The sequence below is a fragment of the Gymnoscopelus microlampas genome, assembly GCF_963454915.1.
Source record: "Gymnoscopelus microlampas genome assembly, chromosome: 19".
Lineage (NCBI taxonomy): Eukaryota > Metazoa > Chordata > Actinopteri > Myctophiformes > Myctophidae > Gymnoscopelus > Gymnoscopelus microlampas.
In genome coordinates this window covers 20,078,839-20,094,941 of record NC_139956.1, presented here as the reverse complement: position 1 = coordinate 20,094,941, position 16,103 = coordinate 20,078,839, and the positions used below count along the sequence as shown (strand labels likewise).

The window sequence follows — 16,103 nt, the reverse complement described above, 5'->3', positions numbered from 1 at the left end:
TCTTTCTGTGTTTCCGTTCGTAGGCATGGAGCTCAGCCTTATGTAACCACTGCCCTGCTCTTTGGCATTGAATTGAATTGGGTTCACACTACATACTGTGTACTGTGTAGTGTGTACATAGTAAATTCACCCTCCATGTGGGCCCATATTTCTACTCTAAGGGTTAAATCAACACTGAGGATTTTCTGACGTTTTCTGAATTCATATTTCTTTCTCATCCTGCCCACATGAAGATGACAAATGCTGAAGCTCCCCCCTTTCTCTTACTCACTACATTCTATTCTTGCTGATACACAGTGTTTCTACCTCCAGGTGCCGTTGAGTCCTCAACGTGCGCCATAAAGTTGTCTGGGGCCTCTATCCGCGCGTCATCATCAGTACCGGGTGTGGAGGAGGCTGATGAAAACAGCAGTAAGCTCTGCTCTCTGCTTGTGAACAGGGAATGAAAGGACCCATTAGTCAGGAGCTGCGCCACCTTACTGGCTGAACATAGGAGCTATTAATAGGCACATATGTTGCCTTTCCCTCTTCAGGGAAAAGCTGGCTACAGAGGCCTTGGAGCCAGCCTGGCAAAATAATCCCCCAACTCTCCTCATTTCCTCCACACCCTTACAGTGAACAGAATCTCCATGTTTATTTTTAGCCCAAAGCAACGACTTTCACCTATTTAAAGTGTTGCTATTTAACCAACTTTACTTTGACACTGTAGTAAAGATTAACCAGACAAAACGTTAATGGTCTATGAACTTACATTCCACTATAACATTTTGGGAGTTCTATTAGGTCAACATTTTATTTATCGTGGCTTAATTGAGACATTTCAATCATATTTCCATTGCACATTTCTAATTTTGACGTTTGAAATACTTGAATTTGTTTGTCCTTGTTTGTCCTTCATTGATTCCACCATATTTTCCACAGATTTCAGAAAACCACTGTTGTCACTCAGTTCAAGTTTTGTCAGCCTGCTGTAGGGTCATTTAATGTTGTTCGGTCAAACCCTGATCGGTGTCAGCTTGATTATGACACAGTGGTTTGATTTTAAAACTGTTCTTACTTATACTGAGGGTAAGCAACATTATGGTTTAACTTGGCTTGGTATGGTTTCCGCAGCATTTAAAATCATATTTATATGCACAACAATACTTATTAACTATTTCATTCATTCTATTCAATGTCAATAATACACCAAATATACAACAATGCTCATTCTAAGTTTTAGTTTTACAATTCCACATTAACCATGTCTATATGCAAATGCTTTGAGCTAAACTTTTTACAATGTATGAGGTGTAAATAAAGACTTGATTGATTCATTAAGTCATTCCTTGATCAATCGCGCTGTCCCATCAATTACTTGTCTCAACAGTGAGTTATCTGTTCTTGCGGCTTAAGCATGTTGCTGTTGGGAGTTTCATGCCTTTGTGAAATTGTGCAAATACATGACATAATTTTAATGGGTTATTTCTGGCACTGAATTTGACAGTCCCATCACATGGTCATGCCATGTCACCACAACCGCTTTTAAGGAAATACAACCACTGGGCTAAAATTCTGCTTCTTTGTTTCAATTATTGTGCATAATTGATCAATACACAAATGTACCCCCTCCCCCAGCTCGCACTCTCTCTCTCTCTCTCTCTCTCTCTCACTCACTCACTCACTCACTCACTCACTCACTCACTCACTCACACACACACACACACACACACACACACACACACACACACACACACACACACACACACACACACACACACACACACACACACACACACACACACACACACACACACACACACAGTCACACACACACACACACACACACACACACACACACACACACACACACACACACACACACACACACACACACACACACAAATGCAAACAATGCAAACAATGTCCATTACTCAGGAAACCTTTTTGTTGCAGAATGCTCCTACAGTATGCCTTGGATTTAGTTTGCATGGTGGGTTCTCAGGTTATGTACATAAGTAACTAGGCCTGCCATACACATACTGTAATGAACTAAAGAGACAAGTAAACATAGAACTGATTATTTGGGAGAAAAAAAATCAGATTCATTATGACAGTAAGAAAGAGAAAGCAGTGATTTAATGTGGTTTGCTAAAAATGGCTGGCATGTTGCAAATGACAAATCAGGAAGTGATTCAATTTACTCAAATATAAAATATTTGTATTGCCCTAAAACAGTGGTGGAAAAGTACTCAATTTGTTTACTTAAGTAAAAGTATCAATACTGCAATGTAGAATTACTAAATTCAGAGAATCAGAATGCAGAACTAAATTACTTGAGTAAAAGTATAAAAGTATTGGTATCAAAATGTACTTAAAATACCAAAAGTAGAAAGTACTCATTACAGAAGGTCCCATTTCAAGTTTTCTAATGTATAACAATCTTTTGAAAATAGCAGATCTATGCATCACGGCACAGCTTGTAGATCTGCTATTTTGAAATGGCCGAAATGTATATTGTATAGGGCAAAGTGGTTAATGTGTTTTGTAATAATAACAAAATCTACAAAGTAACTAGTAACTTAAGTTTTCAAATGATTGTAGTGGAGTAAAAGTACAATATTTGCCTCTGAGATGTAGTGGAGAAGAAGTAAAAGTATTGGAAATTGCAAATACTCAAGTAAAGTACAAATACCTCAAAATTATACTTAAGCACAGTACTTGAGTGTTGAGTATAGTACATACATGTACTTAAGTTACATTCCACCACTGCCCTAAAATACAGGCCATTTCCCACGGTCGCCACTTTCTTCGCGGGGGGCGCTGTTAGCTAAATTATCAACGACCCTGTTTTGGGGGTTATGATGTAATGCGCGTAATCTCTGCTCTCCGCTTCCTCTTGTGAGACCATTTAGAGTCAGTGGGCACATCGTACATCATCTGTGTGTACCTGAACATTTGCACAATATGGATTTTTCTATTCGTGCCGCAAATCTGGAAGATTGCAAAGACATTGCACGGATGATTTTGGTGAGCAGTGGCACGTGCGCGGCTGCGCACGTGTTTTTGATAAATAAAAATAGACTCAACAACACAATACAGTTTAGACTCGCGTCAGTCAAACAACGCACATAGATTAACGCGGTTGACAAGAAACCTGTTATTTAATGGAACAGACATAGCCTTGGATGAAGACTATTATAGATGTGATCGATTTTGACATTTTGACATATCTACGATAGTCTCGGCTAGCACCCCCAGTGCGTCCTGCCCTTTCACCAGTAAAGCCCGTACTTATCCATATATGTACCAAAAAATAAAGATAATGTGCTTAACCGGTTGCCCCAAATGTTAACTCGCGCTTCGGAGTCTTTGTGCAATATATTAGTCCGTATTTTTCAATAGATATGTGTTTTAATCCCGTCTGTGTCTGATTCTGTCGGAAGTTCCCTCAATGGGAGGTAGTGGCGGAGCGCATCCGGTGAAAGCTGGCATTACACTCAATGTAAACAGGAAGTAAACAGGGGGGGGGAATGGCGTTCGGTCACAGACGGGATTAAAACACATATATATTGAAAAATACGACTAATATATTGCACAAAGATTCCAAAGTGCGAGTTAACATTTGGGGCAAGCACACTGTGAGCTTGTAGATATGTTATTTTCACTAGTTTGGGTACCGGGCAAACGTCTAATTTCTCTTTTTGGTCTTGAGCTGCAACGTTTAATGGGAACCACTGCCGAATGTTTAAATGTGGCTTTCTTATTAAGGGTGACTGGTTTGGGTGGAATTCTCTTGTCTGATGCATTTCCTTCCCTGTAGGAATTGGCTGAATACGAGAAAGTCCCAGATCAAGTAAAAGTCACACAGAGAGGTACAGAACTAAATGATTTATGAAAAAACTATCTGCTAACATTTCTTTTTGGTATTGGTATTGCTGCTTACCCACCTTCTCCATTTACCATTTCACATGTTTGAAGTTGTTTGACTTTCATATACCCATGATTGTCCTTGGCATCCAAAAGCTGCCTTGTAGGCTAATTAACTTTGACCAAAAAGAGACAAAACACCACAGTGCTGAGAGTCTGAACATTATAAATACAGGCCTGCTATTGGCTGAGCATGCACACGTTCACAATAAATGAAATGCCCTTGAAAGAATTGGCTATGGTTTATTATTATTCACTGATATAGTGATTACATCAAATTATTGAAATTAAAGTCCCACTTGGACTGCATGAGCATGCATTCACAGAAATCACTAAATACCCTTAACATGTATTTATTATCTATTGATTACAACGAAGATACCACTATCACTGTTAAATATTAAGAAAATTATGTCTTTACGACACAACATACTGTATATTCTAATATTATTTTTGTTTATGTATCGTAAATACTTCACTTGTCATCCAAAATGAGACCCTTTTGAGAACATTGATTTCTGCTTTGTGTTCAGACTTGGAGCAGGACGGCTTTTCCAAGAACCCCTTCTTCCATGGTATCATCGCAGAGGTACCGGAGCAGCACAAGACCAAAGATGGTGAGGGAAGACCACTACTCACTCTGTTCTCATGTCATAATTATTTTTACTGTACCTACCTACAACACACACGCGAGTCAGAGGACTCGCAAGAAACCCTGTCTGTGTGAGGCTGGCGCAGGCCGGCCCAGTACCTGCACTTACGGTTCAAGAGTTCGATGCCAAAATGTGAAGCGGCCTGTTATTGCACCACCATGAGGCTGATTTGAAAAATTTGGGGTGGAGGTTCTTTATTTGCCTACTGGGAGTGTGCGTGCAAAGTTTCAGGTCCAGTGGTGCCTGAGATTAGCTGTTCACAGACACACAGAACGACGGACAAACGGACAGGGACAAAAACATAATCTCCGACCTTCAGTGCGCCGTCCGGCCTGGCGGAGATAACAAACTAATAAAGCATGTGTGATTGCTATTTGACAATCTCTACAGTTGTCCGCTATCATCTCTCCTCACATTTGCAAGCTTGGTAAAGAACATTTATCCTTTGATTTGGTCAATCTTTAGGAAATTGCGAAAATTAACCATATGAACCCTAGTGTCCCTATTCTGGGCATTTCATAATAGATGAATATTCTATGAAAACAGACAAACATTTATCAAAAATAGCTTTTGCAATTCGTTGTGAGACTGTAGATCGGCTATTTTCAACGAAGACTTCATTGACCCCCGTCAATGTAGCATATTGGGTTTAAGTGTGTAATACTTTGATTTATTGTACAAAAAAAGGCATATTCCTTTTACATAAAATCCACATTTTCTCAAAACGAGTTTGGGCAGCATCCATAGGGTTATGGTAGAAACACAGGGCACATATCTCAGCTTGTTACCTAACCACACTAGTGCTGAGCTGGCCCCCCTCTCTCTCTCTCTGTACAACACTTACATAACAACGTTGACACATCTATTTTCATGAGACTACAATAATGAGAACATTACCATTCCTCCTGCTGCCCTGTACTGACTTTTTCTTCCATGACACAGCCATTTTCCTTAGTTACATACCATACCACTGGTCCATACTGAGGTGTGTGTGTGTGTGTGTGTGTGTGTGTGTGTGTGTGTGTGTGTGTGTGTGTGTGTGTGTGCACGTGTGCGTGTGTGTGTGCGCGCGCGCACACACATGTGTGCTTGTCTTTATTTAGATAAAGAAAGAACAATAGGCATTTGATAAGAAATTGTTAGTTACAATGAAGAATGGAATTTGACACATGCAAGTCACAGACTGAAGATTCCCATGCAGCAGGGATTTCTATAGCGGAGAATGTAGCATCATTTGATACTTAAAGGACGACGTCACCGATTTTCAATATATCTTCATCATATAATTGGTCCTCATTAATACTCATGATAAAATGGTACCATTTTTTCTACTTGGTCTGTGTCTCATAGGAGGGCTGTGGGCAGTCCAGAAACCCGTCTACCAGTGATATCATCGTTAGGCATGATTTTATTTTCCAACAAGATTTCAATTTTTTTATTTAGATTTTTATTAACATGAGAGCAATGGCTTCTTTTATTGCATTGCAACTTCCAGGAATAGAATGCCTGCAGTTTCTATTAGCTTGGATTCCCCATTGATGATGTCACTGGTAGACGGGACTCTGAACTGTCCACAGCCCTCCTCTGAGACACAGACCGAGTAGAATTTTTTTTTACTATTTTATCATGAGTATTAGTGAGGACCAATTATATGAAGATAGGTTGAAAATCGGTGAAGTCGTCCTTTAAGTACCTTATTTACCATCATTTTACAGTCCAAATTATATGCATAGAAAATAATCGTTAGTTGCAGCCCTAATTTATAATAATCAAGTATAGATACAGCTTTGAACGTTGCAATAGAAAAGCAATAATGCTCGTTAAATTGGCCACCTCATAGCCATAAGATCTATCATGCTGAAATGTTGGGACAGCGTGAATGCCTACTTTTAATTAATTTACAAGAACCTAGCACTGGCATGCAGGAAAGAAAAAGCTGATTTGGCTGCATAATGTATGAATGTTGACCTCAATGTTTCCCCGGACAGTGGATTCATATTTGTGTCTGTCTGCTTTCAGGTCATACCAAGATAGGCTACGCACTTTATTTCTATACCTACAGCTCATGGAAGGGCAGGGCTGTCTATATGGAGGACTTGTACGTGATGCCTGAATTCAGAGGTACTGTAACCATCACCTGTTTGCAATGATCCTCTCAAAGACAGACACGAGAAAATGCACCTTTTCTCCCTCTATGCGTAATCTCTTCACTGAAGATAGCCTATCTACTAATACTAAGCACACAACGCGTCGCATAGTGACACATTGTGAGCATGTAGATAGGCTATTTTCACTGAATGTTCACCTAATAGGCCATGCCCAGCTAGGGTTAAATGATTTATGAGATGTATGGTAGGTATGATGAAAGAATGTAGTTATTTATATGTAACCACCCCAAAAATTCTAACTTTTACAGCAATTGGTGGACATCTGTTTACTGTAAGTTAATAACATCTCTTGCAATAATATTATCTTCCAGGAAAAGGTATGGGGAAAGCATTGATGAGCAAGGTTGCACAGGTGAGCAAAGTGTCTTTGTCTTTGCCATGCTGTATGCGCATGTGTAATTTGCCTTAAGCTTTTGCTCTCCATGTGAATGAAGACATTATTGCAAATTAAAAAAGCAATATTTGCAGTGCACTCTACATACATTTTTTATAGGTTATTTTATTGAGGTGTTTGGCACTCTTGGTGATAATTACACGTACAGTACATTACAGCTTCGTTTTTTTTTAAAGGTATAGTAGGCAAAAGAAACGGGTTAGAATTGCAGTCATTAAATGAAATAGAAAATAAAAAACAACAACACAAGGGATATTTTCTGACAAGAGGACATAGTGTTTACATTAAATATACTTTGATAGAGAAGCAGCAATCAACAGATTATCTAAAAGAAAAGAAAAAACAAAGACAACAGTTAGACCTGAGGAGTATGCTGAGTTATCAGATGCTTAGTCAAACACATAATATGTACTGTACACTCTCATAGAGACAGCATAACTAAGTGCAGTATAAATAAAGTTTGCACACTGGGTCATGCTCCAAAACGTAAACATTTATTGTTTCCTTTACACCCCACATGGGCAACAACGGCCCGGGGACCCGGCCTTTGACCACGCCAAGTCCTCAAAGAAAAACAAAATGACCCCCCAACAAAAATCTACATTCTAAATGGCTGCCGCATGTTAATGGTTTGAGATTTCTTTTTTAAACTTGACTCCAATTAATAGTCATTCATATTTACCATTTGAGTACTATAACTGTATTCCTCCATCCGTATGTACTCAAATGTTTTATATTTATAATGTAACAGTGAAACAGTCAACCTTGAGTCCATATTTATTACATAATGCAATATGACCGATGGAGTGGTGCATATTAGATAAGATACTGTATACATTTATATAGGCTAATTTAAAAGTTGATACGGCATTGCCATGGATTGTTTTATGCAAGTACAGTACAGTACAGCTGGAAAAAAAAGGAAATTGTTTTAACTGAACAATTTTCAGTTACAACATTTTGTAACTGAAGATTCTTGTTAAAATAAGTACCTTATTGTAAAGTAGTCTGGCATATCTACCAAATTCATGCAGTTTTAACATAATTCAGCACTATGTGTTTCAAATTGCAATTCAATTGTACAATGTGTGGCCCTTCCTTCACTCACTTTATCGAAGTCAGTATGGCCCTCTGGAAATACTGTACATCTTGCCCACCCCTGCTTTACACCATCATTGGACGTGACGTTTCGTTTCCAATGATGAACCAATACATTTTTAAGCTTTGGAGCATGACCCAGTGTGCAGACTTTATTCTTTTTGGATTCTGACCTCAGCCCAGCACCTGTTTTTTAGTGAGTGGATGTGCGGGCCTTATTGTTTGTTTGTTATGTAATTTTCCCTCCCATGTCTTGACAATGTGTATTTTGTTTTACCCAACTGTTGTGCAGCTGGGAATGGCCGCAGGGTGCAACCAGCTCAACTTCACGGTGCTTGACTGGAACAAACCATCAATGGATTTCTACCTCAGCCAGGGCTGCTTCGATGTGACATCTGAAATGGGCTATCACTGCATGCGCTGTGAGGGAGAAGCTCTGGGGAACTTGGCCCAACCCTAACCCAACCCCGGGCCGTGACCTCTTGATCATCACAAACACAGAGGTCAACCTACACAATGCAGGGATAGAGAAGCACTCAGTGGTGTCATTAGCTTCCTTGTTTTTACCTCACTGCTTTGTACTGCATTATTCTATATGCTAAATAATAGAAATGATCATAACAAAAAATTGTATATCAAAACAAGCCAGCTTTGCCCGTCGCTTGTCTATTACAAAATTATCACCCAACAGACTACGGCAGAAAAAAGGAGACAAACAACTTACCTTCTGTTGCACTTTTAATTATTACGCCAACTGAAGAGGAGGGTAGGTTCTATGTGTACTAGCAATTTGTTATATTATTTACTTACTGTGTCCTTTGCAAGGGCAGGCATTGTTATAACGGCTGTTCAGCCAAAACACAACTGGAAGTAATCTTGCTCAGGAAAAACTGCCATGATACAGTCGGAGGGATGCATTGGTATCCGAAGGGGTGAGCAGATTTTAAAAACCAGGGACGCGCGTAGGGGAGAGGAGCTCAAAGTTTAGAGTTGGATCGGATTTTGACAAGGAGTGGAAAACAGCAAGATAGATGGCCAACACGTGCACAAATTGGTTGGTAGCATCTCAATGAAGCCTTCATAGGCATTATGCTAGAGACATACTATGCCACATTTTTTCACTGTTTTGGAGCTGCTGCTCAAAAGTGTCGTGGATGATTAACTCAGGTTTCGCGTGTTAAATGACAATGACACCGATGTTTATGTTTACCATTGGCCCAAAAACTAATTCAAAAGTCAGTTCAAACTCATATTTCTATAATACAACTGTGTTGCTCAGCTGGTTGGTCAACATGAATCGTGAACAGAAAGAAAATTGATAAAGACAGCAAGTTTAAGTTTGATGCAATTACATTGGACACTCAAGGTGCTTTGCTTAAGTGTTTTAGCATACATGCTAATTCAGAGCAGCTGCATGCCAAAAGCCTTACTGTATATCAATAAGGCAGGAAGTCGAACTTATTCTATACTTCGTTTTGGTTGGGGATTATACAGTCCCATATCAAATTATTTAAAGATTACGTTGTAGGGTAGAAACCTTGTATGTCCAAAAGCGGTACTTTTCAGGAAATGGGGAAAAATAACCTGCCTCACAAGCTCTTGTTAATACTTTTTATTGGTTCAATTATCAATAATTATAAAACCCACAAACACACTTAAAGGTATTGTAGGGAACATTAAGACTAAATTTAAAAAAAATATATATATATATATTTTGCATTTTTTCCCCTCTATCAGCCACTATATAATGATGCTGGGGTGTTTTAATGCACTGAAACACAGTCCTCCTTCTGAAATCCGTATTTTCCCTAATGTTTATGTGTTCTATGTTTATGTCCGGTACGTAAATTAACGCACGCATGTGCGCGTCCGTGCGCGTCCGTGTCCGTATGAACGTTTTACTTTCGGTTTTAAAACGCTCTCAAACTTCGTTTTTGAGGCACCGAATTTACTTTTAAGATAGCGTGTGGATAGAATGTAGTTGTTTAACTTCATATATGTGGTCAATTTATCATGAAAGAGCCTATTTAAAAATAAAAATTCAGAGAACCAGCAGGGCAGGCATTTCCGCATATTGTATCCCAATAAAGCAACCTGTTTGGGGCACGGTTCCTTGAAATGTACCCTTGCTCTATGGAACTCGCTCCTGCGTCACCCCCTGGTGGTCGGGGAAAAGAACTGCTGGAGTGGCGGTGTTTGTTTATTTCTGAACTTCCCTACTATGCCTTTAACCACTTACACTTTTACTTTCAATTATTTTCAAAAATAGTAGATAGATTGGCTATTTTTGCTCATTTTCTGCGACACTGTTGCACAAAGAACTAACTTACTTACTCCTGGACCTGTCTGCAGCGTTCGACACAGTGAACCACCAGATCCTCCTCTCCACCCTCGAGGGGATGGGTGTCTCAGGCTCTGTACTCTCCCTGTTTGCATCCTACCTGACGGGTCGCTCCTACCAGGTGATGCTGAGAGGGTCTGTGTCAGAACCACACAGGCTCACTACTGGGGTTCCCCAAGGCTCGGTTCTGGGTCCTCTTCTTTTCTCTCTCTACACTACATCTCTTGGTGCTGTCATCCACTCCCATGGCTTTTCCTACCACTGCTATGCCGATGACACCCAGCTGATCCTCTCATTCCCCCCCTCTGACACACAAGTGGAGGCACGCATTGCTGCTTGTCTGGCTGACATCTCGGAATGGATGTCGACGAACCACCTGAAGCTCAACCTGGACAAGACCGAGCTGATGTTCATCCCGGGGAAGGGCTGTCCTCACCGAGACATGGCCATCACCATTGAGAATGCTGTGGTGACGTCAACTCGGACTGCGAAGAATCTGGGTGTGACCCTGGACGATCAACTGTCGTTCTCGGCTAACATCGCATCAGTGACACGGTCCTGCAGATTCCTCCTCTACAACATCAGGAGGATTCGCCCCTTCCTCACGGAGAAAACAGCCCAGGTGCTCATCCAGGCTCTTGTCATCTCCCGCCTGGACTACTGCAACTCCCTCCTTGCTGGTGCTCCGGCATCAGCCATCAGACCTCTGGAGCTTGTTCAGAAAGCTGCGGCTCGTCTGGTGTTCAACCGCCCCAAGTTCTCCCACACAACTATCCTTCTCCGTTCTCTGCACTGGCTCCCCGTAGCAGCTCGCATTCAGTTTAAAACCCTGGTGCTAGCCTATAGAGCAGTGAAAGGAACAGCTCCTTCTTACCTCCGGGTTTTGGTCAATGCCCACACCCCTGCCCGACCACTCCGGTCTGCCACCTCGGGGCGACTGACTCCCTCGCCACTCAACGGTCCTTCTGGTCGATCGACACGGTCACGACTTTTTTCTGTTCTGGCCCCACAGTGGTGGAATGAACTTCCCACTGATGTCAGGACAGCAGAGTCACTGCCCATCTTTCGCCGCAGGCTGAAAACCCACCTCTTCAGGAAACACTATCCTTCCTCTTTGCCTGGCCTACTTGTTGTTAACTAGTTGTACAAACTCTTGTTTTATTTTTGTATTGTTTTATTGGATCTTGTTTAGTCGATACACTTATTTGTTTTAGCTCGTGCTCATTTGATTTTGCCATTTTTGTCTCATCTGTTTAAGAAAGTAGGTAGCTGATATATTGCACTTTTACCTTAGCGCTAGGTATACTCTTGGTTGCTTGTTTTTGCAGGAAATGTACTTAAAACTTCTGGTGATTAGTAGTTTTCGTTCCCTACCTATGTTGAATACACTTATTGTAAGTCGCTTTGGATAAAAGCGTCTGCTAAATGACTGTAATGTAAATGTAATGTACTTACGCTTATTACCCCTTCTGGGGCTTAGGCCGTCTACCAGAGTTCTCCAAGCATCTCGGTCGTGAGCCAACACCTCCAGCTGTCCCCAAGTGTGGCCCATTTTCTTGGCATCTGCCTCCAAGTCTCTGCGCCAGGTGTTTCGTGGCCGACCTCTCTTTCTTTAGCCTTGAGGGACTGTCTTGTGGTGTTTGAGGCTGGTTTACGGAGAGTATGGACTATCCATCTCCAACGCCGCTTGCACGAAGAAGTAGGGCATTCATTTACAAAAACACATAAAAAGTTTAGATATGGAGATACAAGGTTTCTGCCCGAAAGTGACGTTAAGATTGTTTGACATTTCCCTCATGATTCCAGTGTGATTTGGTGATTTGCATCAACATCATGACATGTCATAGACTGCCAGCAGACGCTGAGGTCAGAGAAGGGTTCACTGGGGAAATCAATATCGTCACTGTCGGGTGGAAACCTTGTCTATCCAAAATCGTTCCTTTTCTTAAAATAACATAGTAGAAATAGCCGATCTACGAGCTCACAGTGAGCTCGTAGATCTGCTATTTTCACTACTTTTGTGCCACACTCTTGTATGATGTAGTAGTAGGGCATTAATGTACGAAAGAATATAAAAAGGTGAAGCATGGAGATACTGTACAAGGTTTCTGCCCGACAGCAACAATATTGAAACAGGTTTGACTATTCTCGCGTATTCTCCGCTCTGGGGCTCATATTGCTCACTCTGCTGTCACCACTAGTCCAGATAGGAAATGAATGCCCGTTCACCACTGCAACAAAAACATTCCCCATAGTATGAGTGTAGTGTAAAGTTAATGAACACTAGCTTCCCTATTCTGGGGGCGAACATTCGGTAAAAATTGCAGATCTACAAGCTCACAATGCGCCACAATGTGATGCGTTGTGAACTTGCAGATCGCCTATTTTCGGTGAAGAAATTTGGTGTTGAGGGAAGATAGTAGCGGACCTAGTATATAGACCTCTGGGGGACACCGGTCAACTAAGTATAATACTGTAGGTTTTAAGACCTCACGACTGTCTGAAATATTGCACAATGCAGCTCTAAGGATAACTGTATCAGCTGTTAATATTTTATTATTGATCCAGTTCCACACCCATTTTCAGATAAATTGGTGGCATAGTTATTTTCTTTTTTAAATGTATTTGAATTGTGATTTATGTTAATTTATTTCTCTTTTCCTTGCTTCTGGGTTTACTTGACAAATTTCCCCTTGGGGATCAATAATGTTCTTATTCTAAATTAATATCAGTTGGAGGAAAGAATACAGTGTTTGATAATTGTGCAGTAAAACTTGTACATGACCAAGCTACTATATATATACTATGTAGTATTGTGTTTTGGCCCCTGTGAAATGCTATCCTCTATTAGTAGAAGTTTTCAAACTTTGTCATGTCTGACCCCCAAATTGACTTTAGGCAGTGGAGCGCGAATTCAAATGATTACGTCCTAGCGACCCTGATATGAAATACAATGCATTATGTTCATGTGTTTGACTTGTTTTGTTTTTAATGAAATTGTCTAAACATTCTTAATTGTACATTATAAATAGATAGTATACTGAAACATATTGTTAGAATAGTCACTTTTTTATTGTATACCCTTTAGTATCATACAACAGACTATGGCCATATCATCAGTCACCCATCCCCACATCAGGAGGAAACTGTTAAACGTGTAATCTCAGTTTATATAATTTTCATTGTGTATGTTATCATAGTGTAGTACAGTGTAAACAACAGGCTGGGAAGGCAAACAGGTTTTATTTTGTTTCTGGTATTGAAGGCCACCACATGAAAACATATTTATTTATGAGACTGGAATCCAGAACATGAAACCCCAAATACTAAAACCATGCTGAAATACAGTTTGTAAGGATAACATGTCTAATATAATAGACTAAAATAAGTACCTTACAGTAGTTAAACACACTAGACCATACCCGGTCGGCGCAGCGCATCCGTGGGGGGATATGCGCACATGATCTGGCAACCCGGGAGGCAGTTCGTCCCATAGCTGGGCAGCCCCGTAACCATGGCGACATTGTTTGACACATAAACGCTAATAAGAAGCTGAGATTTGATGAAATTGAAAAACGGGCTTCACAGTTAAGTTCAGATGGTAATGGTCAATGGCTGTGTGCAAAATCAGAGCAATTGGTCCAGCCAGTGAGGAGAACCGGGTAGCTTCACCTCCACCACTACAAACGCACAGAGGTTACTAGAATTATAGTAGGAAGTAGGATAGTAGGATAGTAGGATGTACAACAGTACCTGTAATCCAAACCTGGGGTGTGTCCCATAATCATTTAAAGAGAAAATCTCTTTTCTGGGCAATGTCATTCAGTGTCGCTGACGCTGGATTAGAAAGTTGTGTTGGTTTGATTTGTTTTGTAATTTATATATTTAGACTGATATATTTACTATTCCTTTAAAGGGACACTATCACGATTGTCAACATAATTTCTAAATGATTGTTGTAGGTTTAATGAGCATTAGCAGCCATGAAACTGAGCAGTCTTCTGTCTGAAACGCTGCTGAACACCACTGTGGTAAAATCTGTGAAAGTGAAAACTACAACCCCTTACTTCATGTTTTTGGCTGCTAGTGTTTATGGCAAAATTGATCCAGAAAATATGAATCCGGTTGATGTAATGTGGCCATATATTATATAGGCGTGACAGGATGATGTTTGTCCCTGAAATGCATCATGGGAATTGTAGAAACACAGAGAAAGGTGAAACGGACAGAAAGGGGAATTTTCTCTGTCAACATCGATTGTATCATAGATATTGTTCTGTCTGTAGATTATGATCTACAGAAACAACACCTTAAATGCACATCAAAACCATCATAGTGTCCCTAAGGAATTTAAATTAACCTTATAGTTGACATTGATGCATATTTATTTGAAATATGTGTTCATCGTTTATTGTATGTATGTATCTATCTACTGTAACATATATCGTTTCAGTTCATGGGTTGTGCAATATTTTCAAATGGTTCATGGAAGACGAGCAATTGCAGTACTTGGTTACATGACATCTATAGAGACCCTTGGAGAAACTTTGAACACCATTTCATCACATGATAACAAAGTCCCTGCCTCAGCAGTAAAGTAGGCCCCAACAGAATGCGCAGGCATTTTCATACACTTAAAAATGTCCTCATACAATGCCAGCCCTATAAGTATATAAATCAAGAAATTAGCTCTCAAATAAAGTATCCTGAAGAAAAGGATAATCCAAATCTTGTGAATATAGTGCATTGTCCCTCTCACCAAAGTACTGTACATTAAGTCCTTTAAGCAATGCCACTATGCCAGTACATTTTATTTGACAGCAACCCAACAACAACTACCTATACTAGATCAAATTCTGAAGTACTGTTTGTCCATGTTAATGTCTGTGTCCACACCAGTGTTTACTGTCAGTAGTAGCCTTTCTTAGACTAGTAAGTGATAATGTTGTATTGAGCACAAACACTGTCCATTGTGAAACTGTTATCAGTCAATATTGGGCAATACACCATCTACAATTGTAGGCCTAGATAAAGTTTGCCAAAATAGATAAAAATAATGCTGGTGAGATACAGTTTTTTTCCATTGTTTTAATTCTCTCCATTTTTTACCAAAGTAATCATTTGATGTAACCCACAATAGTAGCCCACCTTGCCTTAATCAGGGTGTGCTGCTAAATCTTAGTAGCCTGCCATGATTAGATCACTCTGTCACACAATAATCTGCTTTTTAATGCTTTGTGTCAGGTTACATTACAGGTGCCAAAACAAGGGTAGCCTATGTGTTAAACTGCCATCTACAAGGCACTTAAGACTTTATTGGATTTCAAAATGTATTTATTTTTTTACTTTGTTGCTGTCACCCATTGTTGAAAACTGACAATTTGTTGCACTCTGAATTCTAAAGTTGTGTTCAGTAGACATTGAATTGTTGAAGAACAAAGCTTGTAAAGCCTTTAGGCCTACATTCAAATAAAATGTACTATTTGACATTGTATTTGTGTATCTTCTCTGACAACAGTGACTGCACAGCTAATATACCT

The 16,103-nt window shown here is 40.1% G+C and overlaps 1 protein-coding gene and 1 long non-coding RNA gene across 2 annotated transcripts; both read left to right on the top strand.

Annotated features, from left to right (window-relative positions):
• Positions 1 to 2,883: 2,883 nt before the first annotated feature.
• sat2a.1 (spermidine/spermine N1-acetyltransferase family member 2a, tandem duplicate 1) lies at positions 2,884 to 9,875 on the top strand. The gene is made up of 6 exons (XM_084042750.1): positions 2,884 to 3,009; positions 3,803 to 3,854; positions 4,443 to 4,526; positions 6,582 to 6,683; positions 7,042 to 7,082; positions 8,515 to 9,875. Exons 1-6 carry the CDS (start codon positions 2,947 to 2,949, stop codon positions 8,680 to 8,682), a joined length of 510 nt encoding a protein of 169 aa, XP_083898876.1. The 5' UTR covers positions 2,884 to 2,946; the 3' UTR covers positions 8,683 to 9,875.
• Positions 9,876 to 11,978: 2,103 nt separating this feature from the next.
• LOC311034618 lies at positions 11,979 to 16,050 on the top strand. The gene is made up of 2 exons (XR_014599606.1): positions 11,979 to 13,964; positions 14,294 to 16,050. It is a non-coding gene; the product is annotated as an uncharacterized lncRNA (long non-coding RNA).
• The last annotated feature ends 53 nt before the right edge of the window (positions 16,051 to 16,103 follow it).

What these genes read in the sequence shown, in the direction of transcription:
- sat2a.1 (XM_084042750.1), top strand. Translation starts at nt 2,947, where the DNA reads ATGGATTTTTCTATTCGTGCCGCAAATCTGGAAGATTGCAAAGACATT. An exon ending in AGTAAAAGTCACACAGAGAG is followed by an intron (nt 3,855 to 4,442) that starts GTACAGAACTAA and finishes CTTTGTGTTCAG; the next exon opens with ACTTGGAGCAGGACGGCTTT. An exon ending in TGATGAGCAAGGTTGCACAG is followed by an intron (nt 7,083 to 8,514) that starts GTGAGCAAAGTG and finishes ACTGTTGTGCAG; the next exon opens with CTGGGAATGGCCGCAGGGTG.